Here is a 21,380-nt window from a genome sequence, read left to right on the forward strand (position 1 = left end):
ATTAATACATAAATATATGGTTGAAATATAAACTATTCTAAGCATATCTCTGAAAACTTCCTTTGAATGAAGTCTTGTAAGTTATACCTGAACCTGATTGTTAAGGAGAAAAAGAAATCCTTCATGAAGAAAACAATACAATTAAGGACTATGTAAAGAAATGCTATAATGGGGGTGGGGAATCCACAAAAAAATGAATAATTACCCAAAGATTAATTTAGTATTCTATAGAGTCCATGAGGGGAAAACACTTCACATTTTAATGTTTGGGAATCAGCTACCCAGGTACATTTTTTGTAAGAATAGCTAGCTGTAACTCTTCCCCTCTGAAAATCACGATACATACCTAAGAAGCCTAGATATTCCATGCTCAAATTTCCAGGACAATCCCAAACTCAATGATTACAAGACTGAAAGTGATGGTCATCCAGCTTTAAGGTTCCAGATTATTGAGAATGATACTTTTCTCTTTCTTTCTTTCTTTCTTTTTTTTTTTTTGAGAGCACGAGAGCGCGAGCGAGCAATATCAAATCCTACAAGGTGCTGAAAGCTTTCCAAGAATCCGTAAACGTTTTCTCATAGTGTTTCATTTAGTCCCATACTGTAATCCATTATTATAGAGAACCATAGAGTAGATAATTTGAACCAAAAAACTACTACTTAAAAATTCAGTTTACAGAACCAGTGAACCTAACAACTACTGTGTTACTCCTGGATTTCGCAAAAATGGAAACTTCAAGTTTCAAATAACTGTATCAATAACGGTTACATATTAAAATATATTACGTTTTAAGTGCAGCTCTAACTTTCCAGTATTCTCAATATGCCTTTACAGAAACTTTCCCTTAATGCGACTTCTAATTATCTAGCCAGTAAATAGGCATTCGTTGTGCCTCCAATGCAACCCAGAGGCAAAATCATCGTCTTCTTTGCCCTAGCTTGAAAATTTTAATTCAATTTCTGGACCCCACAGTAAAACCAGTTCTCAGGACCGCACACAGGATACTGATATCCCACTCTCTTTGCACCCACCGCCAGCAAGCCCCGAGAAGTAAATGCTCAGTTCTAACACGACTAGAATACAAGCCTAAATTACTTGGCCTTAAACCCTTTGCAGGCACCGCTTAGAGCTCCTCACGCCCCCTTGTCCGGGAAGTTGCGTCATCACGCTGGTTCGCCCTGTCCCCGGATGCACTTTTATTTCCGGATTCTTAGAGCGGACTCAGAGCTCCACGGTTCCCTACGCGCTTAGCACATGCGCGACAGCTCCGCTCTCTCTTCCACTTCCAGTAGCCTCCACCGTCCGGGCAGCCGCCGCCACCGCCGCCGAGGAGTCAGGAAGTTCAAGATGGCCGCCGCAGAGGCTCAGTCTCTGCGGGAACAGCCAGAGTAAGTAGTCTCTTTTAGTGGTACGAAAGGCTGGAGCCCCGGGGACTGCCCAATGGCAAACGGTGGAGATTTGCACAGGCGGGCGGGAAAGTTCAGGCCTAACGGCGAGAGCCAAACTTTGCCTTTCTCCGCTCAATACGTTGTGGGGCGGGAAGCGTGGGGCGCGGACGGAGGGCCTGCGAGCTTCACTCTTTCGGAGGCCGCGTCTGTTGGGTCCTAGGCGGCTGCGGCCTGCGGCGCGTCGTTGCCCTGGGAGGCACAGGCGCGAGCGGCCTCTACAGGTCCCGTGCGCTAGGCGGCTGCCGCGACAGTGCAGTCGCACCTTCCTCTTCCTCCCAAGGGGACCGAGCGGAGCTCCTTGGCCGCAGCACTCAGCAGCATCGGTATTGGTTATTCAAGGAGCAGTGCGGCACCGGGGGAAGCCCTAAGATTGTCTTCCTTCCGCCTGCAGTACCTTCGTCGTCCTGCTACTGATGTCAGCTTTAGAACCAGAAAGCGGAGAGGAGAAGGGGTGGTAGGGTCACCCTCTTTGACCATCTCAGAGCTATAGTTGTGTACCTCATCTCCTCACCCCTGTACTCTTTATTACCCCAGTATCCACCCGCTATTTTCACCCCCGCCTTTTGGTAGCTAATTTGCTAACTTGTAAACGTAAGACAAAGTAAGATCAAATCCTTGGTTTTGAGGCCTGGCATTTTGGCCTGAGTTTATAACGCTTCTTTGGGAACATGAGTGGAAAAAGTAGTGCAGATCGTTGGCTCCTTCCAAATCCAAGCACTCTGTCTATAATTAAGCTAATGTAACAATCGATGCGGCCAAGTGAAAACATACTTGAATGTATTGTAGAGGCTAACCGTTGCTTAACTGAAATCAGTATTTTGTTTTTCGTGTTTATGCTAGAGAAGTTCAAACAAGAACGTGAAAGAGAATGGGTTTAAAAACTGTATTCCAGTTTCGACCGTTTTTTGCATCAGCATTGACCGATTTGTTTTCAACCATTTTAGGAAAGAGGTAGATATTGTCTCCCAGCAACTTGGCATTGAGAGATAGGAGAAATCTTTGCCACCAAACAGCCCCACACTTCATTGCCGTGCAGCCAGTTGGCCTCCTCAATCGTTTGCTTTACTTGGCTAGACAGTAAAGTTTTTCATTAAAGACTTATGGAAGCTACTCTATTATCTTCATAATTTGACTTAGAGCAAGTGGATTCTAAAGTTTTAACTAGACTTTGTCTTCTTGTTTCTCATCGAGTTCACAGCGTGGCACAGTTACAGTATTTATGACAGGACAGTACAAATCTTATGCTATGCAGTTGATTGTTTTAGTAATCTGTTTCGAGTTCTATAATGTGCTCGTTTGATTTCAGGGACAGTACAGACTCATTTTGAAGAGTCTTTCAGCCATATTTTACTTAACATATTCAAATGCTACATTTAATAATAATAAATAATTTTATTTAGGCCTCTGCAATATGTGTGACACTGAGATACTCTTTAATTCTACCTCCCATCCCCCACAGAACACTTGGTATAAATGGAATATTTGGTCTATATGTGTTCCACTTTCAATTATTAGAAAACGTTTATCAAAGAAAGTAACAGTTTGATATGAAAGCAAGCACTGTGTATGGTGCTCATAGTGAATACTGGATATACTTTAGTGTCTGAATGGTTCTTTAGAGGATACTGAGTAGTTTATAAGGAACCTATTCAAAGTAAAACATTTAGAAAAAAGCAGTTTTAAGCTTCCTGAGTGCTTTTTACTGCTTTTACAGTTGTAGGTCTAATGAGCTAGCTCAGCCTTTTGGATAGTTTTAAACATTTACATTTTAATATGCATTGACTTACTCGTACTTATCAAGTACCAGGTACTGTTCAAAGCACTGAACAAGTACGAATTTATTTAATCTTTATAACAACCCTGTGGCAGTAGACACTGTTATTTCCTGTGTTTTTTAGATGATATTGAAGCACAGAAAAATTAAGTTAACTTGCCCAAAGTTGTACTAAGCAACAGACCCAAAATTTAAACCCAGGCAGTCTGGCTCCAGAACTCTGCTCCTACCTATTGTATGGTCTGGTCTACCACATTGTGGCTGCTTTTAAAAATAACTAAGATTTGAAATCATTTCTGATTTTTTCCAGCATCCCAGAAGGATCTACTTTTTGATGTGATAGTTCCACTTCTTTGAAACATAATCCCAAACCTGATTTGGAAAATGTGTGGGTCAAGGAGTTCGTTTTAATAATAGTTGCTCTTTTGGATTCATTCTTATTTTTATGTCTCCTCTGTATTAAAGTAGTTAACTTGTTAGAGAAATAGGCCTACTTACTTTCCTTGTAAAGAAGCAGTGGCATTCATTTTGCTCACTATTCTGTCTCCAAAGCATAAATTGAATGCCTTCCAAATAAGATGTAAAAACCGATATTCTTTTGGGGAAGAAAAAAATGTGAAAAAGGAAGTTAAAATTAACATTTGTGGTTGGTAACTGGTCACTTTATTTTAAAATTGTTCATGGCTATTTTCACTTGGCCAGGTGCCCCAAGTCCTAGGCTGTTTGGAGGGTGAAACTGATACATTGCATTTGACAAAACAAAGGAATAAATACTGTTAAACACTCCCATATTGCCTGCACTTTAAACTCAGCTTTGTTTCCAAGTAATGTGATTTGAAGGATGTTAATCAGCTCTCCGTATTGTTTTTTGCCAAACCTCTAGTACAACAGGTTGGTATAGACATGCGCCAAATGTGTAGTATTAAATTCCAAAAATAAATTTATGTCCATGGAATTTATATACGGTAGTCCCCTTTTTTCACGGGGATCCATTCCAAGACCCCCAGTAGATTCCTGAAAACGCGACTAGTACCAACTTCTGTATACACAAGCATACCTTGTTCTACTGCGCTTCACAGATACTGCATTTTACAAGTTGAAGATTAGTGCTAACCCTGCCCTGAACAAATCTGTGGGAACCATTTTTCCAACAATATTTGCTCATTTCATGTTCTTTTGTCACATTATGGTAATTTTCACACTTTCAAACTTCAGTGTTATTATGGTGATATGTGATCAGTGATCTTTGATGTTAGTATTGTAAAGCTCAGCTGATGGTTAGCATTTTTAGCAATAAAAGTATTTTTTAATTGAGAAATGTACTTTGTCTTTAAACCATGCTATCGTGCACTAAATAGACTATAAACTATAGTGTAAACATAACTTTATATGCACTGGGAAACCAAAAATTTTTGTCACTCATGTTATTGCAATATGTACTCTAGTTCGGTGGGGTAGAATTAAACACTGCACTAGCTCCAAGGTATACCATTACTATTTTTTCCTATACATACATGAAAGTTGAAATGGGCAATAATAAAGTAGAACAATTATAGCAATATATCATAATAAAAGTAACATGAGTATGGTCTCTAGCTCTCAGAATATCATACTGTACTTACCCTTCTTTCTGTGATACTATGTTTCTTAACAAGAAACTTTTTCTCTAAAGCTTTAGAAGAAAGTTAATAATGAAACTAAAGTAGCTGCATTAGCACAGACTCATTATATGTAATATGTTATGCCATTGATTCATTGAGTTCAAGTTTTCCTGATTTACCTACTCAGACTTCAATTGTTATTTTCTATAAAATCTATTGTAGAGATCAGTTGAGGGTAAAGTTCTGCTTTATGCCTTTCTCCAGTGTAGGAGAACTCTAGGATCTGTAAAGTTAACCCAGCTGTCCCTAAAATGTTGATAGCATTTTTATCAGTAACCAGGGATTTCCTGAGATAACATTCATTAAATTACAATAGAAACTGGGGTCACTCATGTGAATGACTCTCAGATAACACTGAACATCATGAGGTAAATCCTAATTCTCGGAAGTTTTAGGAGTTAGATAATCTGTTGGTAAACTCTGAAGCATTTTGAATGAAACTTCTTGGAAGACTTGTAAATTATACAGAAATTTAGAAAAATGTTCAAAGAGCAGATTTTTCTTGAAGAGGAAGGTTATCAAATCATTTGGGGTATTGTGGGATGGAAGATTTCTGGAGAAGGATTGCCCATATGTGGGTATCGCCTGTACAGAGAACAAAGTTGAAATGTCTTTGTATCTTCTACCTAAATCTGTGATTTTTCCCTCCTCCACAATTGAGCCATGTTGGATTGGTTTGTTTTTTTAAATACAAAGATATTACACTTTCTTTTTCCAAGTCTTTTGAAAATGATTGATAGTCCAGAATGCTACTGTATTTGTCCTGTTTTCTCTTGCCCTGTTAGAAACAAGTAAGCTCAAACTAAAACCTTTACTTTTAATACTTTTTTCTTTCCCACAGTACCAGAAATGGAGATTGGCAGTCTGACACCTAAAAAATTCAAAGTACTTGCCATGTGGTAGTTATTGTCTCCATATTCTCCATACCCCCTCATTGTCAACTGAAAACTTTTCAAGTATACCTCCAGTATGTCCTTTATTGAACAGAGTCTTGGCTGAAGGACCAGACTTTTCTTAAACCCCTGCCATAATAGCAGTGTCATTACAGACAACCCATCCAACAGCCTTACCTTGTAGTTCCTGGGTCTCTGATTCCAGTGACCCTGTGACTGTATCTTAACCACTCATTCCTGAAATCTCATACTGTATCTCATCAATCTCCTGGAATTGGCCCATTGAGATCTTAACCTTCATTAGACCAGTTTCTTCCACAAACTTGACACCCTGACAGCAATAATCAGCTTACAGTTTGTTATATATAACTGCATTTTGTTTTTTGTTTTTATCATTTCCCCCCTTACACTATCCCTTTCCCCTTCTGATTAATTTTTTTACCCATTCTCTAGGGCAGTGTTTCAACTGATGTACCTTTTCAATAAACATTTCTTATTTCCAAAGTTCATGCTTAACAAATAGCTTGGGTTTCTCTGTAGTCGCATGCAAGGTACTTCCCTTAATCATTTTCAAAATGATTTTAGGTGATCCTTCAGTGTTCCTATAATGCCCTTATTCATGTCATTATCATTACACTTTCTTTTCCACTGGACTGTAGTTTTCTTCAGGGAGGCCAGTATTGGCCTTACACATCTTTGTTTTCCTGCTACCTGGCTTAATGTGTGTATTCAAATACAGATGACTTTTTAAAATGTTAAAACAGATTGATTGAATGAATAGAATTATTAATTCTTAACTTGCACGGAGCTAATTGTAGTATATAGCAAAAAAATAAATAAAAGTACAGGAGTGTTTAAGTTGAAGGACTTTGACTAAATAATTCATATTTTCCTCCAAAAATATTAGTGTGATGGCCTGAATTCAAATAAACTTAAGTGTGGGTTTTTCTGGTCTCATATTCTAGGGTGTGATGATTTAGTATGGTGTGTTTTTAAAGGGTAAAATTAGAATACTGCTGTTGTAGTCTTTGTTTAACCTGGGAATACTGAATATCAAGCATTTAGCAAAATAATTTAGAATCATAAACTCAGGATAGCCCGAACAGTTAAGCACAAAAGCCACGTATTAATATGAACATATTTTGAGAAACTAATCTCTTCATTTGAAACTTAGATTAAATAGCCCACTGAGCAAATACTGTGTTGGACCATGTGAAATTGCTGATTTTGGACTACTGTTGACTTGCAGAAGACCCTTTAATGTGGTTCAACCACAGGATTGCTCAGTGGCTGCTACAGGCCAAGAGTACTAACCCCTGGTCAGTTTACTTTGAAGTTTTAACCCTTAGACGGGTACTGTAAACATCAGCCACCAGTGTACATGATGGAGTGCTTATTTTGGATATGGCTCAATATTGGCCCCAGAGATTTAAAAAAAAATTGTGCTTCTGAATTTCAAGTGGAGAAATAAATTAGTCTCCCAATATATGTCTTTCTGTTTTATGGGAAAAAAGAAAAGAATATGGAGTATTCTTTTGCTGGTAAGTCTGTGTGGGAAATGCTGGTTTAAAAATCAAGTTACTGAGTGACTGTTTAAATAGATACTAACATTTTATCTGATTTGGGTTCCCTTTTTCTATTAAGTGTAATTATTTTAACCTCTTCACTTTGTATTTCCTCTAATACTTTTGGTATTTGAGTTCAATCATTAGAAACATATTAAAAGTTAAGTCACTATTCAGCTCACTTCTTGCCACATGCTGTTGGAATAAATGTCTGAAGCTGTTATGAAAATATTTTACATATTAAATTGAGATGTATTTTATTGTTATTTTGTTATGATCCCGAATGCTTGATAAATGATTTTAAAATGTGTCTGATAAATTTATAGGATGGAAGATGCTGATAATTCTGAAAAAAGTGTAAATGAAGAAAATGGAGAAGTATCAGAAGACCAATCTCAAAATAAGCACAGTCGTCACAAAAAAAAGAAGCATAAACACAGAAGTAAACATAAGAAACATAAACATTCATCAGAAGAAGACAAGGATAAAAAACATAAACATAAGCATAAGCATAAGAAACACAAGAGAAAAGAAGTTATTGATGCTTCTGACAAAGAAGGTATGTCTCCAGCAAAAAGAACTAAACTTGATGATTTAGCTTTGCTGGAAGACTTGGAAAAACAGAGAGCCTTGATTAAAGCTGAACTTGATAATGAGTTAATGGAAGGAAAGGTCCAGTCGGGGATGGGGCTCATATTACAAGGTTATGAATCTGGCTCTGAAGAAGAGGGGGAAATTCATGAAAAGGCAAGAAATGGAAATAGGCCTAGTACTAGATCTTCAACTACAAAGGGGAAACTTGAACTTATGGACAATAAAAATAGTACAAAAAAACGAAGCAAAAGCAGATCCAAAGAACGGACTAGACATAGGTCTGACAAAAAGAAAGGTAAGGGAGGTGTTGAAATAATTAAAGACAAGACAACTAGGAGCAAATCAAAGGAGAGGAAGAAATCCAAAAGTCCATCCAAAAGAAGTAAGTCTCAAGATCAAGCAAGAAAATCAAAATCTCCTACCCTTAGAAGGCGATCTCAAGAGAAAATTGGGAAGGCCAGATCTCCTGCTGAAGACAAGATTAAAATTGAAGATAAAAGTAAGTCAAAAGACAGAAAAAAATCCCCAATTATAAATGAGAGCAGAAGTCGGGATCGAGGCAAAAAATCCAGATCCCCAGTTGACTTAAGAGGTAAATCCAAAGACAGAAGGTCACGGTCCAAAGAGAGAAAATCAAAACGGTCTGAAACTGATAAAGAAAAGAAGCCAATTAAATCTCCCTCTAAAGATGCTTCTTCTGGGAAAGAAAATAGGTCACCCAGTAGAAGGCCTGGTCGTAGTCCTAAAAGAAGAAGTTTGTCTCCAAAACAACGTGATAAGTCAAGAAGAAGTAGATCTCCACTTATAAATGATAGGAGGTCTAAACAGAGCAAATCACCTTCTCGAACTCTGTCTCCTGGTAGAAGAGCCAAGAGCCGATCTTTGGAAAGAAAACGAAGAGAACCAGAAAGGAGACGACTTTCTTCCCCAAGGTAACTTGTTTTTAAAATACTACTGCTTTTGACCAATGCACCAGATTTTAGAGGAGAAATTAGAACTTGTGGACATGAAAGATGAAATTATAATGAGTTTTATATTTTTAAATATCCATTCCAGTGACTACATTAATATTTGCAGTTTTGTCATTGTGTATCTTAATTATGGGCAATTTGCAAATATTCAACTTGGTGACAAATAGCTTTGTTTTCAGGTTCTTAATTTAGTATCTAATTTGCAGACCCATTCCTTTAAATCCAAGTAATTTGGCAGATAAAGCTCTGTATACCTATTTATGGGAAGTGGGTATAGTTCCTAGAGAAGGATATTCATTTAACAGTATAGTCTGAAATTTTTAACTTTGAAAAGGGACGTGTCAGTTTTAAGGATTGTGATATGTCTCTTCTTGAATTGGTATGATTTTGAATTCTAACAGTATAATTTGGAACTATAATTTCTTTTTAGACCCATAATACAATGAAATTCAAAGTGGAAATTTTTTTTTGTTACTAATTCATATACTTATCAATTGTTGCAAAAAAACCCCTCTTAAGTTTAGGTAGACTAGTATAAGAGATGATTTTATTTTTACCAATAATAAAATAACCATATTTGTATAATATATTTAGTCCATTACTTTTTTTCTCAAATTCTTGTGATTCTCTCCTCATGAGGTAGAGTAACAGTTGTACTTCGTTTGTAAATGAAAAAATCAGATTGCCTATGTACTAGGATGGTGGAAGTAATAAATAATTAAGGCACAGAAAGGATTTTGGTAGGGAGGAGTGGGAAGCTGTTTAAACCAGCTAAACTAATCTAGAAACAGATTTTTTAATATCTTTATATTCAGTGATTAGGTATGTGAAATTAACAGCCAAGTTTCACTTAAAAGAACATTGGCTTATTCTGTGTAAGGATATGAATTCATAGCCATTTATTATTGCATATTAATATTGTCTGTGTGTGGGTATAAATACAAGCTAGAGTTGTCATTTTTCAAGAAATATCAAGAATACTGTTTTCAGAGAGCTTTATTTTAAGAGATACTCTTGAATCTTATAAGTTATATTGTAATGGCCCCTTTTCTATAGCTTTCCTGCACTGAGGTAGTTGTTAATGTTACTGATTATGTTATCTGAAGTGTTTCTTCTTTTTCTCTTCTCTTGTCCTTTTCTTAATTATTGAGTTTAGAGAAAGGGGCGGGGGGAGAGAGAGAGAGAGAGAAGCATTTATTCGTTGTTCCACTTATTTATGCATTCATTGGTTGCTGCTTGTATGTGCACTGACTAGGTATCAGACCTGCCTGCAACCTTGGTGTATTGGGATGATGCTCTAACAAACTGAACTAAACCGCCCAGGTCCTAAAGTGTTAAGGATCCTGGTTTCTTTCAATTTGCATTCAGTTGTGATATTTTAAAGAGTTTATTAAAGATTAGAGTTCATTTTTTGAAGAAAAAAGTTTTGAATTCCAGAAGAAATACTAATTAAAGAGAAATTTAAATAATGCAGAAAAAGCATGGAAATCTTCTCCCTCTCTATTCTTCTACTGTCTTGGGAATCTGTCTTTCAACCCTTTTACATCAAATACTTCTCTTACAATACATAAAGACACTTGAAAATTCTTTATGTAACATTACTAGGCTTCACAACGCAGATATGACATAATGTATTTAATCATTCTCTTGTTGAAACTGATAAAAATAAGGTTGATTCTATTTTTTCATGATTGTATGCAAAGATATCCATGGGTCATGTGTGAGGTTTCTTTGTAGAATAGATTCACAGAAATGAAATTGCAAAGTCTAACATTATGTACATTTATATTTTAAAAAGTTATCGCCGAATTTCCTTCTGGGAAATTTATGCCAGTATGTATTTCCATGACTAGATGAACTGTCCTTTTCCCTAAATCCTTATTTAATATTTTCTCTGTTGTAAGGTTATGTTGATTGTAAGATGCTATTATATGTAATTGATATTTTAAAAATAAGACTCAATTGCAAAAATGTCAAATTTAGAAATAAAAGTCTTTAAACTTAGGAAATCGAATATTATCACTCGGGAAAGTTTTTGAGTTGTTTAACCAGGATAAGAATCAGTGACTTTAACCATAAGAATAATCTCTAACAATTCTTTAAATTTTGAGACTAGAGTAAATAAGCTCTTTGTGTGTGTGCCTGCCATAACACCAAAACATCATTGTGATCATTTGAATTTAAGTTTTGTTACACTATGTTAATTTGTTTATAATCTTTAGTTTAGCATACCCTTTCTTTTTCTTTTTAGCATTGTGAACATTTTTATGTATGTATTTTTAAAAATATGGAATGCTTTATGAATTTGCTCATCATTTTTGCACAAAGCCATGTTAATCGTCTCTGTGTCATTCCAATTTTAGTATATGTGCTGCCAAAGCGAACACTCTATTTATTTTTAAAGGTGTCTTCTTTCTAACAAACATTTTGGAAAGACAGAATTTTTTCCCTAACATTTCTGCATGATTCCAAAAGTTATAAACATTAATGATAGAAGATAAGAATAATACCTAAAAGCACAACAAAAGGATTTTTATAAATCACTGCAATTGCATGCCCTTTCCTAAGATGTTCATTACAGCTCTGGCTGGGTAGCCCACTTGGTTAGAACATCGTCCTGCTGCACCAAGGTTGCAAGTTGGATCCCCAGTCAGGGCATAAAATAAGTGGAACAAAACACCAATCTTTCTCACTCTCTTTCTCTTTCTTTCTCTCTCTCTCTCTCTCTCTCTCTCAAAAGTCCATTAAAAAAATAAAAAGATGTTTATTACGTGTAGAAGAAATTTATTTTGATTGAACTTATTTTTCTATTAACTTGTATTTGGTCTCCATAAGAACACGACCTCGAGACGATATCCTCAGTAGACGTGAGAGATCAAAAGATGCCAGTCCAATCAGCAGGTGGTCTCCAACCCGAAGAAGAGCCAGTAGATCTCCCATTAGAAGGAGATCTCGCTCCCAACTCAGGCGTAGCAGGTCTCCCAGAAGAAGAAGCAGGTCTCCTCGGAGAAGGTAAAGATTCATTAAACTCTGAATGTTTAGTAGAGCTTCCCTTCAAATTTAAATAAATCAGTGTTCACCAAAAACTTAAAAGTAGGACATTTTTTTCTCTACTTTTGAGAGAAATACTAAATGAGCTAGGCTTAGGATTTTTTTTTTTTAACTTAGATCATAGCAGCCCAGTTTCCTGTCTTATAGTTCCATACTAACTTAAGAACACAGCCTCAAGATGACATCCTCAGTAGGAGAGAGAGACTCTAGGCAAAGACCTAATTCACAGTAGTAGAAACCATTTTATGTGAAGCACATGCAGTCTGTAGTTAGTTGGTTAATCAAAAAGATTGGCTTTAAAATAACATATACATTAAATATTTTCACCTAAAACATAAATAGATGTTCATTTGCCAATCTTTAAACATTTTTAATTGAACTAATACAGGCATGTAGTTTAAGGAGACGGTACACGAAAGGCTTACATTACAGCCACTGGATATATCTTTACATATTTCTGAGTATTTTGTATCCCAGATTCCTAAAGTATGTGTTTGTTTAAATTTTTTAAAGTTATTGCCAGGTTATCTATTGATACTCTGTTTTGGACAATTAGTTTTTACTATTACCCCTCAACATGTTTCTCTTCTGCCTGATTTTATCACCTTTCTCTATGCTTCCAGATACATAATTACTATTATGATCATATGCATATTATTCCTTACTGAACAGTTAAAGGGCCTTTATTCTAATGCTTCTAGCCTTCTGGCTTCAAACTGACTGATAGCCCTGCTTATACAGTTATTGTAGAATTTGTTTTCCTATTCTCTTGGTTTTCCCTTGTTTTTCTTTTTCTTGTGATTCCGTTTTCTGTATCCAGTGCCTCCTTGCTTTGGTAGTGAATCTCCAATAGCTTCCTGAAGGAAGTATGTGGGTTTGGGATTTAAGTCTCTAAAAAATGCCTTTTATTCTCATTGCTGATATGTCAAGGAATAGAATTCTAGGTTGACATCATTTTTTCTTAAGAATTTTGAAATTGTCATTTATTATTCTAAAAAAAAAATAATTTTGAAGTTGTTATTCCACTGTTTTCTAGTTTCCCATATTGCTATTGAGAAGTCCTATTCTGGTGTCATTTTTTACAGGACTTGCTCTATTCCCCCAGTCCCTCTCTTTTTAATAAATGTCCTGCGTTCTGAAATTTCACTGTAATGTGGCTTCTTTTTTCCATTTATTTTGCTGGGCACTAGATAGGTCCTTTATAGCAGGATGATTGTGCTATTCGGGGAAATTCACTCTCTCTGTTTTAGTTTGCTTTCTTTTCCATTGTTTTCTGTTTTCTCCCCATTGGACTGTCTATGTAATTCCATTGATTTTTTTTTCTTTTTCACTTATCTTTTATGTTTGTTTTATTCTACTTTCAGTCTTTTATGTTTGTTCTTATTCTACTTTCTTACCCTTTTACTGATTTTTTCCCCCTTAAGCTTTATATATACATATATATAAAAATATGTAAATATATATAAAATATAAATATATTTTCAGGACCTCTTGGCTGTAAATTTTTTATAAGATTTTACTTTTGTTTTATGGAACTAGCGCCTCTTATTTCAAATATAATGAATTTTTTTGTGGGATTTTTGTTCTTTATAGCTTTCTCTTACCTATACAGTTGACCCTTGAACAACATGGGGTTAGGGGCACTGAAAATTCACCTATACATTTTGATTCTCCAAGAAGTTAACTAATAATAGCCCACTGTTGACTGGAAGCCTTACCAATAACATAAACAGTTGATTAAAACCAGTTTTGTATGTTATATACTCTATTTTATAATAAAGTAAGCTAGAGAAAAGAAAATGTTCTTAAGAAAATGAAGAAGAGAAAATACTGTAGTTATTGAAAAAAAAATCCACGTATAAGTGATCCACCCAGTTCAGATCTATGTCGTTCAGGGGTCAACTGTACTTTGTTTTTTCCCGTGTTTCTTTTGCTGCTTATTTACCTTTTCATTTATTTGAAGACTTTTCTCAGATAGCTAGCTGGGTCCTTCCTTGCTGCTTTTTCTGATTTAAAAGTTAGGAACTGCCGATAGAAGCTTTCTTCCATTCTGACAATGTGAAACTTGTGGATTAGTATCGCATCGCTTCAGGGTGATTAAGTAGAGACTTTAGCAATCCACAACACTATATCTTTTCTTTTGGACTTGTGAGTTTTCCAGAATCCTCTCATCTCCTGCTGCAGAGTCTAGACATGACTGGCACTAGAGTTTTGGTCTTTTCATTATGTGAACTTCCCCTGAATCCTACTTTCAGTGAAGTGCCTTCCTGGCACCTTGGTCCAGTTTTTACAACCAGTACCTCTCTATTAAAAAAATCTCAAGTATTCTGCCAGAATGTGAAGGGGGATGTTTGGCATTTTCTGCTGAGTCAGGAAGGGGAATATATGTAGAGTGAAGCTGTTCCTAAAGGATTTCAACCAATTCTTTTTAGCTTTTATCTCATGCTTTATCCTTCAGAGGACATAGTATCTCCAGTTCTTGAGGCTTTCTGGGGTTTTGTGGCATGCACTGACTTGTTTCTTTTTTACCTTGTCTCTTCCTATTGGACTAATACTTAGATTTGATCTGTCACTATTCTTTCTGGTTTGCATATTTCAAGATTTTGTTAGCAACTCAGCTGTCATGACTCTTCACATTTTATTTGCATGAAGATTTTTCTTTTTAATTGTTCCTTTTGCTGTCCTTTAGTAAGGTTTCAGAAGAAATCTGAGATGAACATCATTGTCAGATGTGATTAACAGGGAGTTTGTCAATCCTTTCTAGACTCATAGCCTGTGTGTTTGGAGTTCTACATCCTTCTAACATAAACTTTACTGTTAGTGCTTGAAATATAAGAACACTTTCTATTTGTTTAACATGAAGCATTTAACCTTTAGGCATTTATAAAAATGCCTGAGGGCCGTATCAGTTAAACTTGGGATTTTTGTCACATTTGTCCTTCCCATACTTTATCAACAAAGATCTTTTTTAAAATCAGATTTATTGAAACATCATTTACATAAAATAAATTCACCCTTTTTGGTGTAAAGTAATATAAGTTTTGATAAACAGAGCTGTATAACTACCACAGTCAAGATATAGAACGTTTTTATTACCCCCAGAATTCTCTGTGCTCTTTAGTAGTCAGTAAGTAGAGTTGCCTCGTTTTAGTTATTTTCAGTTAAGCTAATCATGTCCAGTCTTTCTGATAATACATTACTTTATTTTAAAATTTTAATTGGCTTTTTAATACTTTTACGACAGTTTTAAGTTCAGCAAAATTGAGCTTTTGAAGAGTACAGAGTTCCTGTATACCCTTGCTCCCAACACAGCACAGCCTCCCCAACTTTAACTTTAAAAAAAAATATCGTGTGTGTGTGGGGGGGGGGATATGTATGTAATCTTTTCTCCTCAAATAGGGACAGAGGTCGGAGGAGCAGATCACGCATGAGAAGACGGTCTCGATCACGGTGTGGTGGTCGACGTAGGAGCAGAAGCAAAGTAAAGGAAGATAAATTTAAAGGAAGTCTTTCTGAAGGAATGAAAGTTGAGCAAGAATCTTCTTCTGAAGATAAGTAAGAGTGACATTTTCCCATAATGTTTTTTTTTTTTTTTTGCCTAGTTAAGGGAAACACTGTTTGCCGTAAACCTTTATTTTCCATCTGATTATTGTAAGTGAGCCCAATTGTTCGGTTCTGAATTTAAAAGTTAATCTTTGTGCATATTTTATAGGATATACAGCAGAGGTCATGGTTTTCTGAATTTAGATGTTTCTGTTTTGGCTAGAGTAAATATTAGGCCATTACCTTATCATGAGCCTTCTCTTCTTTATTTTTATTAGAAACAGTAGATATATTAGATAATCTTGCCAGTTAATACTGGTTTTGTAGGGGGAAAATTTTAAATTAAGTTCAGACTTTTTAGTTTGTAAAATGATACATACTTAGCAGCTGATGCTATCTGGTGGCAGGTATGCATGTTAAAATGTTGAAAATGGAGAAACATTTCAGTTTCTAATAGTACGGCAGGGAAGTTTTTTTAATGCAAACTTAGTTGTCTAAGTAAAACATCTCAAAAATAAGTAAGACTTATTTAAAGCAGTGGTCCCCACTTGGCAATGTCTGAAGACATTTTAGGTCATCCAGTGGCTAGAGGCCAGGGATATTGTTAAATATCCTCCAGTGCACAAGACAGCCCCAATAATAAACTGTCTAAATGTCAATAGTGCTGAGGACAAGAAACGCTGATTAGAACTAAGTGATGAGAAAATTGAATTGGGGAAAGGTGTTATACTTAGAGCCTAACCCCTTTGGAGTCCAGTGGACATTCAGCAGACCACAGAAAAGATTGCACTGGGAGGAATCATGAAAATTGTGGAGGAATTCTTTAGTGGGCAGTTAGGACCAGTCTGGGTCAGTGTTAGGAGGTAGAGTCATGTTTCTCTTCACAGTGTATGCTAATGTTTACATGTGCATTTTTGATGGAAAAATCTATAGCTTTCAAAGGGTTCTGTGACCAGGAAAAGGTAACTTATTTATCTATCCTGGTCTTCTTGTTTTATACGTGTGGAAACTGAAGAGAGAGAGGTGAAATGACTTTATTAATACTAAGGTCATGACAGAGCCAGTGATGACATTTTTTTAAATTTAAGGATCTTACTTTAGTTCCTCATTTTGGTGCCATGAAACAAATAAGGGTAAAAATGAGACACAGAAGGTTAAATTACATGCCAGAATTTCAAACCAGACCCTGAGACAGTTTTAAAAACAAAGATAAAAAGAGTAAGATAGCTTAACACTTCTGCTTAAACTTACTGATGACCTGAATTTTCCAGCTTTTATTTTTAAAGCATAAAATTATGATTTTGGAACATCTAAGAATGTTTATAATTAATTATATGTATATATGTGTTAATTTTTTTAAGCCTTGAAGACTTTGATGTAGAGGAAGAAGATGAAGAGGCATTAATAGAACAGAGAAGAATACAAAGGCAAGCAATTGTTCAGGTATGAGATTTTAGTAAAATTTTGATCAGCCCTCCTTAAATAATCAATATTTTAGTAACATAAAGGTTTTTTACTTTAACAAACAAGTAATAGTAGTAGCAATTCACAGATCTTGAAAAAATTACTGTTTCTTAATAAAATTGAAACAGTTACCCTTTCTATTATACATAGGATTGATATAAACCTCTTTTGTAAGACATAATATTTGAAATTTGCTTTTTTAAGTTAATGAACAGGAAAACCCTTGTAAGTGAGTATAGAATGAATTAGAGGAACTTTATTTACCAAAAAATTATGCCTGTTACTATTGAAGGAAAACAAACTTCTTAATATCTAACTGTTTAAATGGAACATCTCAAAAATAATTTTAAGGCTAGTTTAGAGCTAGGTGATTAAAATATTGTGTGGGGAAAGGGTTATGCAAAGTCTTTATATAGTACTTAGTGATAAGGTGAGCTGCCTCGGAAGATTGTCAGTTCCTCCTTGGCAATCCTGAACATAAAGCCATCACCACTAGACCCTTTATGGGTGGCAGTCCCTGTAAAGTTCATTCTGACATCATCATTAGGAGAATTTTCTGCTAATGATGGGAAGGTTGAGTGTGATGGAATTGAGAAGAACTCTGAAAGACATGAAAATGATTAGACACTGTAAGAAGGACAGCAGACAAAAGGAAAAAATAGTCATGGCAGCTCATGTAAACATGCATAACAAACCATAAAACAGGTAATGAATGATGTGTCAGAGTGAAGGAATGGACTTAAATCACCAGAGGCTGGCTGTAGAGCAAAACTGGAACTTCAGAGGAAACTTAACTTTTCTGGGACACTGATGAAATTATTATTATTGAATTGATATTCCTAAAGGCTTGGTTGAAATGTTTTCTGTCCTTGCCAAGGTCCACAATCCCTTATCTCCAGCCCTTGGGGGCAGATGTGCTTCAGAACTCAGAAATATTTGAATTTTAGAAAGGTAATAATAATGGTGTGTCTGTGTATATTAGCCCCATCAGTGGGGTCTTAGAACAGTACCCCATCATCAAATACATGCATATTTCTGTAGCGAGACATATTATGTTCATGTTGGGGGACATAAATAAGACTATAAAATAGTGTTCTGTTTTGGTCAGTTTTGCCACTTAATGAATGTGTATCCCAAATAGAAAACTAAGAGTTTTGTGGATTTTGGGATTATGTAAGGGATTGTGGATCTGATTCAATCAAGGCATCAATACCATTTTAAAAGTTTTAGCATTATTTGACTCTCTATAAAGCACTTCTTAGATATATTTAGATAGCATCAGATTTTATTAAAATAATGTATTACATTGTTATTACAGAAATATAAATATCTTGCCGAAGATAGCAATATGTCTGTGCCATCTGAACCCAGCAGCCCTCAGAGCAGTACTCGTACACGGTCACCTTCTCCAGATGACATTCTGGAAAGGGTAGCTGCTGATGTTAAAGAGTATGAACGGGAAAATGTTGATACATTTGAGGCCTCAGTAAAAGCCAAGCATAATCTAATGACAGTTGAACAAAACAATGGTAAGTTAGATTTTTGTTGTAACCATGCTTTTCTCTGAATACTTAGCTCTGTAACTTCATGAGATTGTTTTGGAATAGGGAAAGTGAAAGAGATTAGGAATGTTAGTAACTTACAGTAATACAGTATTTATTAAATGTATCCTAGTGAATGTTTTCTATGTTTACTAGTTCACATAAACAGAATGGTATATTGAATTCCTGCTCATAACCTTTTCTTTTGATTGCTAGAGTATTTTAAAGCAAGTCCTAGCCATGATTTCATTTCATCTGTAAATATTTCAGTTTGTATCTTTATTAAAGACTTAATGGTTGGTTTGAATCAAAATCCAGATAAGATGCACTTACTATATTTGAGGTATATAAGTTGATTTTTAATGTCTTAAGTTTTTTCAGTCTTAATAGTTTTTTTCCTCCTACCCCCCACCTTACCACCATTTACTAACGAAGATACTAGGGTCATGTACACTATAAACATTTCCATTTTGATTTTGTCTGGCCACATTCTTGCGTCCTTCATCTTATTTCCTCTATCCACAGTATTTCTTGAAAACTAGCAGTTAGTGTTAGAGACTTAGGAGTTAGGTTTACTTTTTTTGGCAAAAATATTTCATAAGTGGTGGTGTGTACGTGCATCATTACATCAGGTGGTGTGTGGTTGTCTTAAGTGTTCCATTTGTTGCTTATCCCAAAGTGTAGTTTATACAGGAAATGCAGGATAAATGCTTATTTTCCTTCATTGACCAATTTTTTAGCATAGAATAGAGTGAGTGCTCTAGCAGCCGCCACAGATGACCAATGAGATTTTTAATGGATTTTTGGTTTTACCATTTAGTACTTGTATTCCAATCCATTGCTCTCATTTTTCTTTTTGAAGCTCAGATTATTCTCTCTTCAACTGAGGTGGGGAAGGAGCCCCTTTAAGTTGGTTTCTAATGTCTTTTGACCCAAATCCTTCAATATTTAATATAGCCTTTTTACTTCCTAGGTCAGGTCAGCAAACTTTCTGTAAAAGGTCAGATAGTAAATATTTCAGGTGTTGGTAATTATTTTAGACTTTTTTTCTCTGTTCCAACTACTGAGCTCTGCTGTTGTAGTGCAGAAGCAGCGACAGCCAGTATGGATGAATGAGCATGGCTGTGCTCCTGAAAAAACTGTACGGACACCGAACTTTGAATTTTATAAAACTTTCATGTGTCAAAATATTCTTGATGCTTTTCCCCAAACCTTTAAAAATGTACAAAGGACCTTAAAAAAATAAGCCAGAGGCCAAATTTGGCCTACTCTTCAGTTTCCTGACTCCTGTTCTACCATAGTAAGAGATCCCAGGCTCACCTCATGCATGTCTTGCTCCAGAACAGAATCAGCTGTTGCTCCAAGGAACCCTGGTTCCATTTAGTGGGGAAATAGTCATTGAGAAGGGGCACTTTGAAGTGTCCATTACTCCTGGGCCTTTTTTGTAGACAAAACTAAGAAATATGTATGTTTTTGGAAAGGAGGAATTCACACTGATATTGCCAATTAAAATTTGAGATTATAGGGGTTATATTAACTAATTTGGTTTTATATTTCTATCTCTTTTACAGTAAATAATTTGGTTCCAATTACATGATAACTCAGATTATTATTTTAAAACTTTCATACATACATGGAGTTGTCATTATGATTATCAGTATTAAAGGTACTGAATGCAATTTGAAATTTAATGTTACTTTTTGTCCATAGGATGCATTCCAAGGTATATAGTCACAAATCTCTTTTCAAGTCATTTGAAATAATTCTCGGTATTATTATACCACCAATTTGATAGGTTTATGTTTATTTGCTTTTGATTTTTAATAATTTTCTGGGTTTTTAAAAATTATTAAAATACCTTTCATGTGTAAGCATTTGTGCTCTTCTTACACAGGCACAAAAAAGCATATTGTAAATACTCAGCTGTATGAAAATACCTTTACTTCTTTTTATAGTTGCATATTATTCCAACATAATGAATGTGCCATTGTTTAATCTGTCTTAAATGATGGATATATAGTGTGTGTTCAGTTATTGGCTATTCATTGGAGCATTAGTTATAATAGTGTTGTGCATTAAGGCATATTTTTATGCTTGCCACTGTACCTTTGAGGTGATTTCCTAGACATAGAATAGCTGGGTCAGAAGCGTGAATGAGTAGTACGTGGTTTTGCTGTGTATTTCCAAATTCACTTCTATAATGGCCATACACAAGCAATGTCTGAATGCTTGTTTATCCAGTGCCTCGTTAATAGAATGTTGTCATGCTTGGGATTTTTAGCCAGTCTCGTAAGAAAGAGATGGTGTTTCATTGTAGTTTTAATTTACATTCTTTTTTCCAGGAACTCTTTAATTTTTTCCCTGTTTTGTTTTTTTTTAGTGGGGTTATTGGACTTTTTAGTAGAGAAATATATATATATATAGATCTGTATTTTTAGTGGGGATATTAACCTTTTTGAGATTTAAGTTGCAATTTAGAAATACAATTTTTAAAGAGGAGCTTTCATTTTAATACATAATCATTGTTTAGCTATTAGCATATTAATTCAACATTTGTGAAAGAATCGGTATTAGATCTTTAAACTTTATGAAATATACCCTTTTAGGAAAAAGTGGATGGCTTTGTGTATCTTAAGTGTTAAAAGTGATTTTAAGTTGATTATTAATGAAAAACTGATGTGCAAGAGGAAAAAAGTATGAATTGCTATTAATGGTTTTCCATTACTTGCATTTTAATTTGTATCTTATTTTTCAAATATTAATGCTAATTTTTACAAAGGGTCATCTCAGAAGAAGCTTTTGGCACCTGATATGTTTACAGAATCTGATGATATGTTTGCAGCATATTTTGATGTAAGTAATTTTAAGTCATAA

The 21,380-nt window shown here is 35.2% G+C and overlaps 1 protein-coding gene and 1 non-coding gene across 7 annotated transcripts in view; one reads left to right on the plus strand and one right to left on the minus strand.

Annotated features, from left to right (window-relative positions):
• The first annotated feature begins 1,194 nt into the window (after window positions 1-1,194).
• The window catches only part of PRP4K (pre-mRNA processing factor kinase PRP4K), a 38,008-nt gene continuing 17,822 nt past the window's right edge, over window positions 1,195-21,380 (plus strand). For 5 of the 6 annotated variants that reach the window (XR_008530728.1, XR_008530729.1, XR_008530727.1 and 2 more), the window contains exons 1-7: window positions 1,196-1,389; window positions 7,669-8,868; window positions 11,743-11,919; window positions 15,358-15,513; window positions 16,863-16,944; window positions 18,284-18,494; window positions 21,286-21,359. Coding sequence is in view for 1 of the 6 variants with exons in the window: in XM_054591904.1 (XP_054447879.1) it covers window positions 1,256-1,389; window positions 7,669-8,868; window positions 11,743-11,919; window positions 15,358-15,513; window positions 16,863-16,944; window positions 18,284-18,494; window positions 21,286-21,359 (2,034 nt within the window). In the remaining 5 variants the exon portion in view is untranslated. Of the gene's footprint in view, window positions 1,390-7,668; window positions 8,869-11,742; window positions 11,920-15,357; window positions 15,514-16,861; window positions 16,945-18,283; window positions 18,495-21,285; window positions 21,360-21,380 lie in introns of all 6 variants that reach the window. The other variant, XR_008530731.1, reaches the window with a different exon arrangement.
• On the minus strand, window positions 11,189-11,294 carry LOC129085821 (U6 spliceosomal RNA). Its single transcript, XR_008530756.1, has one exon. It is a non-coding gene; the product is annotated as a U6 spliceosomal RNA (small nuclear RNA).

Source organism: Pteronotus mesoamericanus, unplaced genomic scaffold, assembly GCF_021234165.1.
Source record: "Pteronotus mesoamericanus isolate MK-2021 breed Mesoamerican mustached bat unplaced genomic scaffold, CSHL_Meso_final scaffold_31, whole genome shotgun sequence".
Lineage (NCBI taxonomy): Eukaryota > Metazoa > Chordata > Mammalia > Chiroptera > Mormoopidae > Pteronotus > Pteronotus mesoamericanus.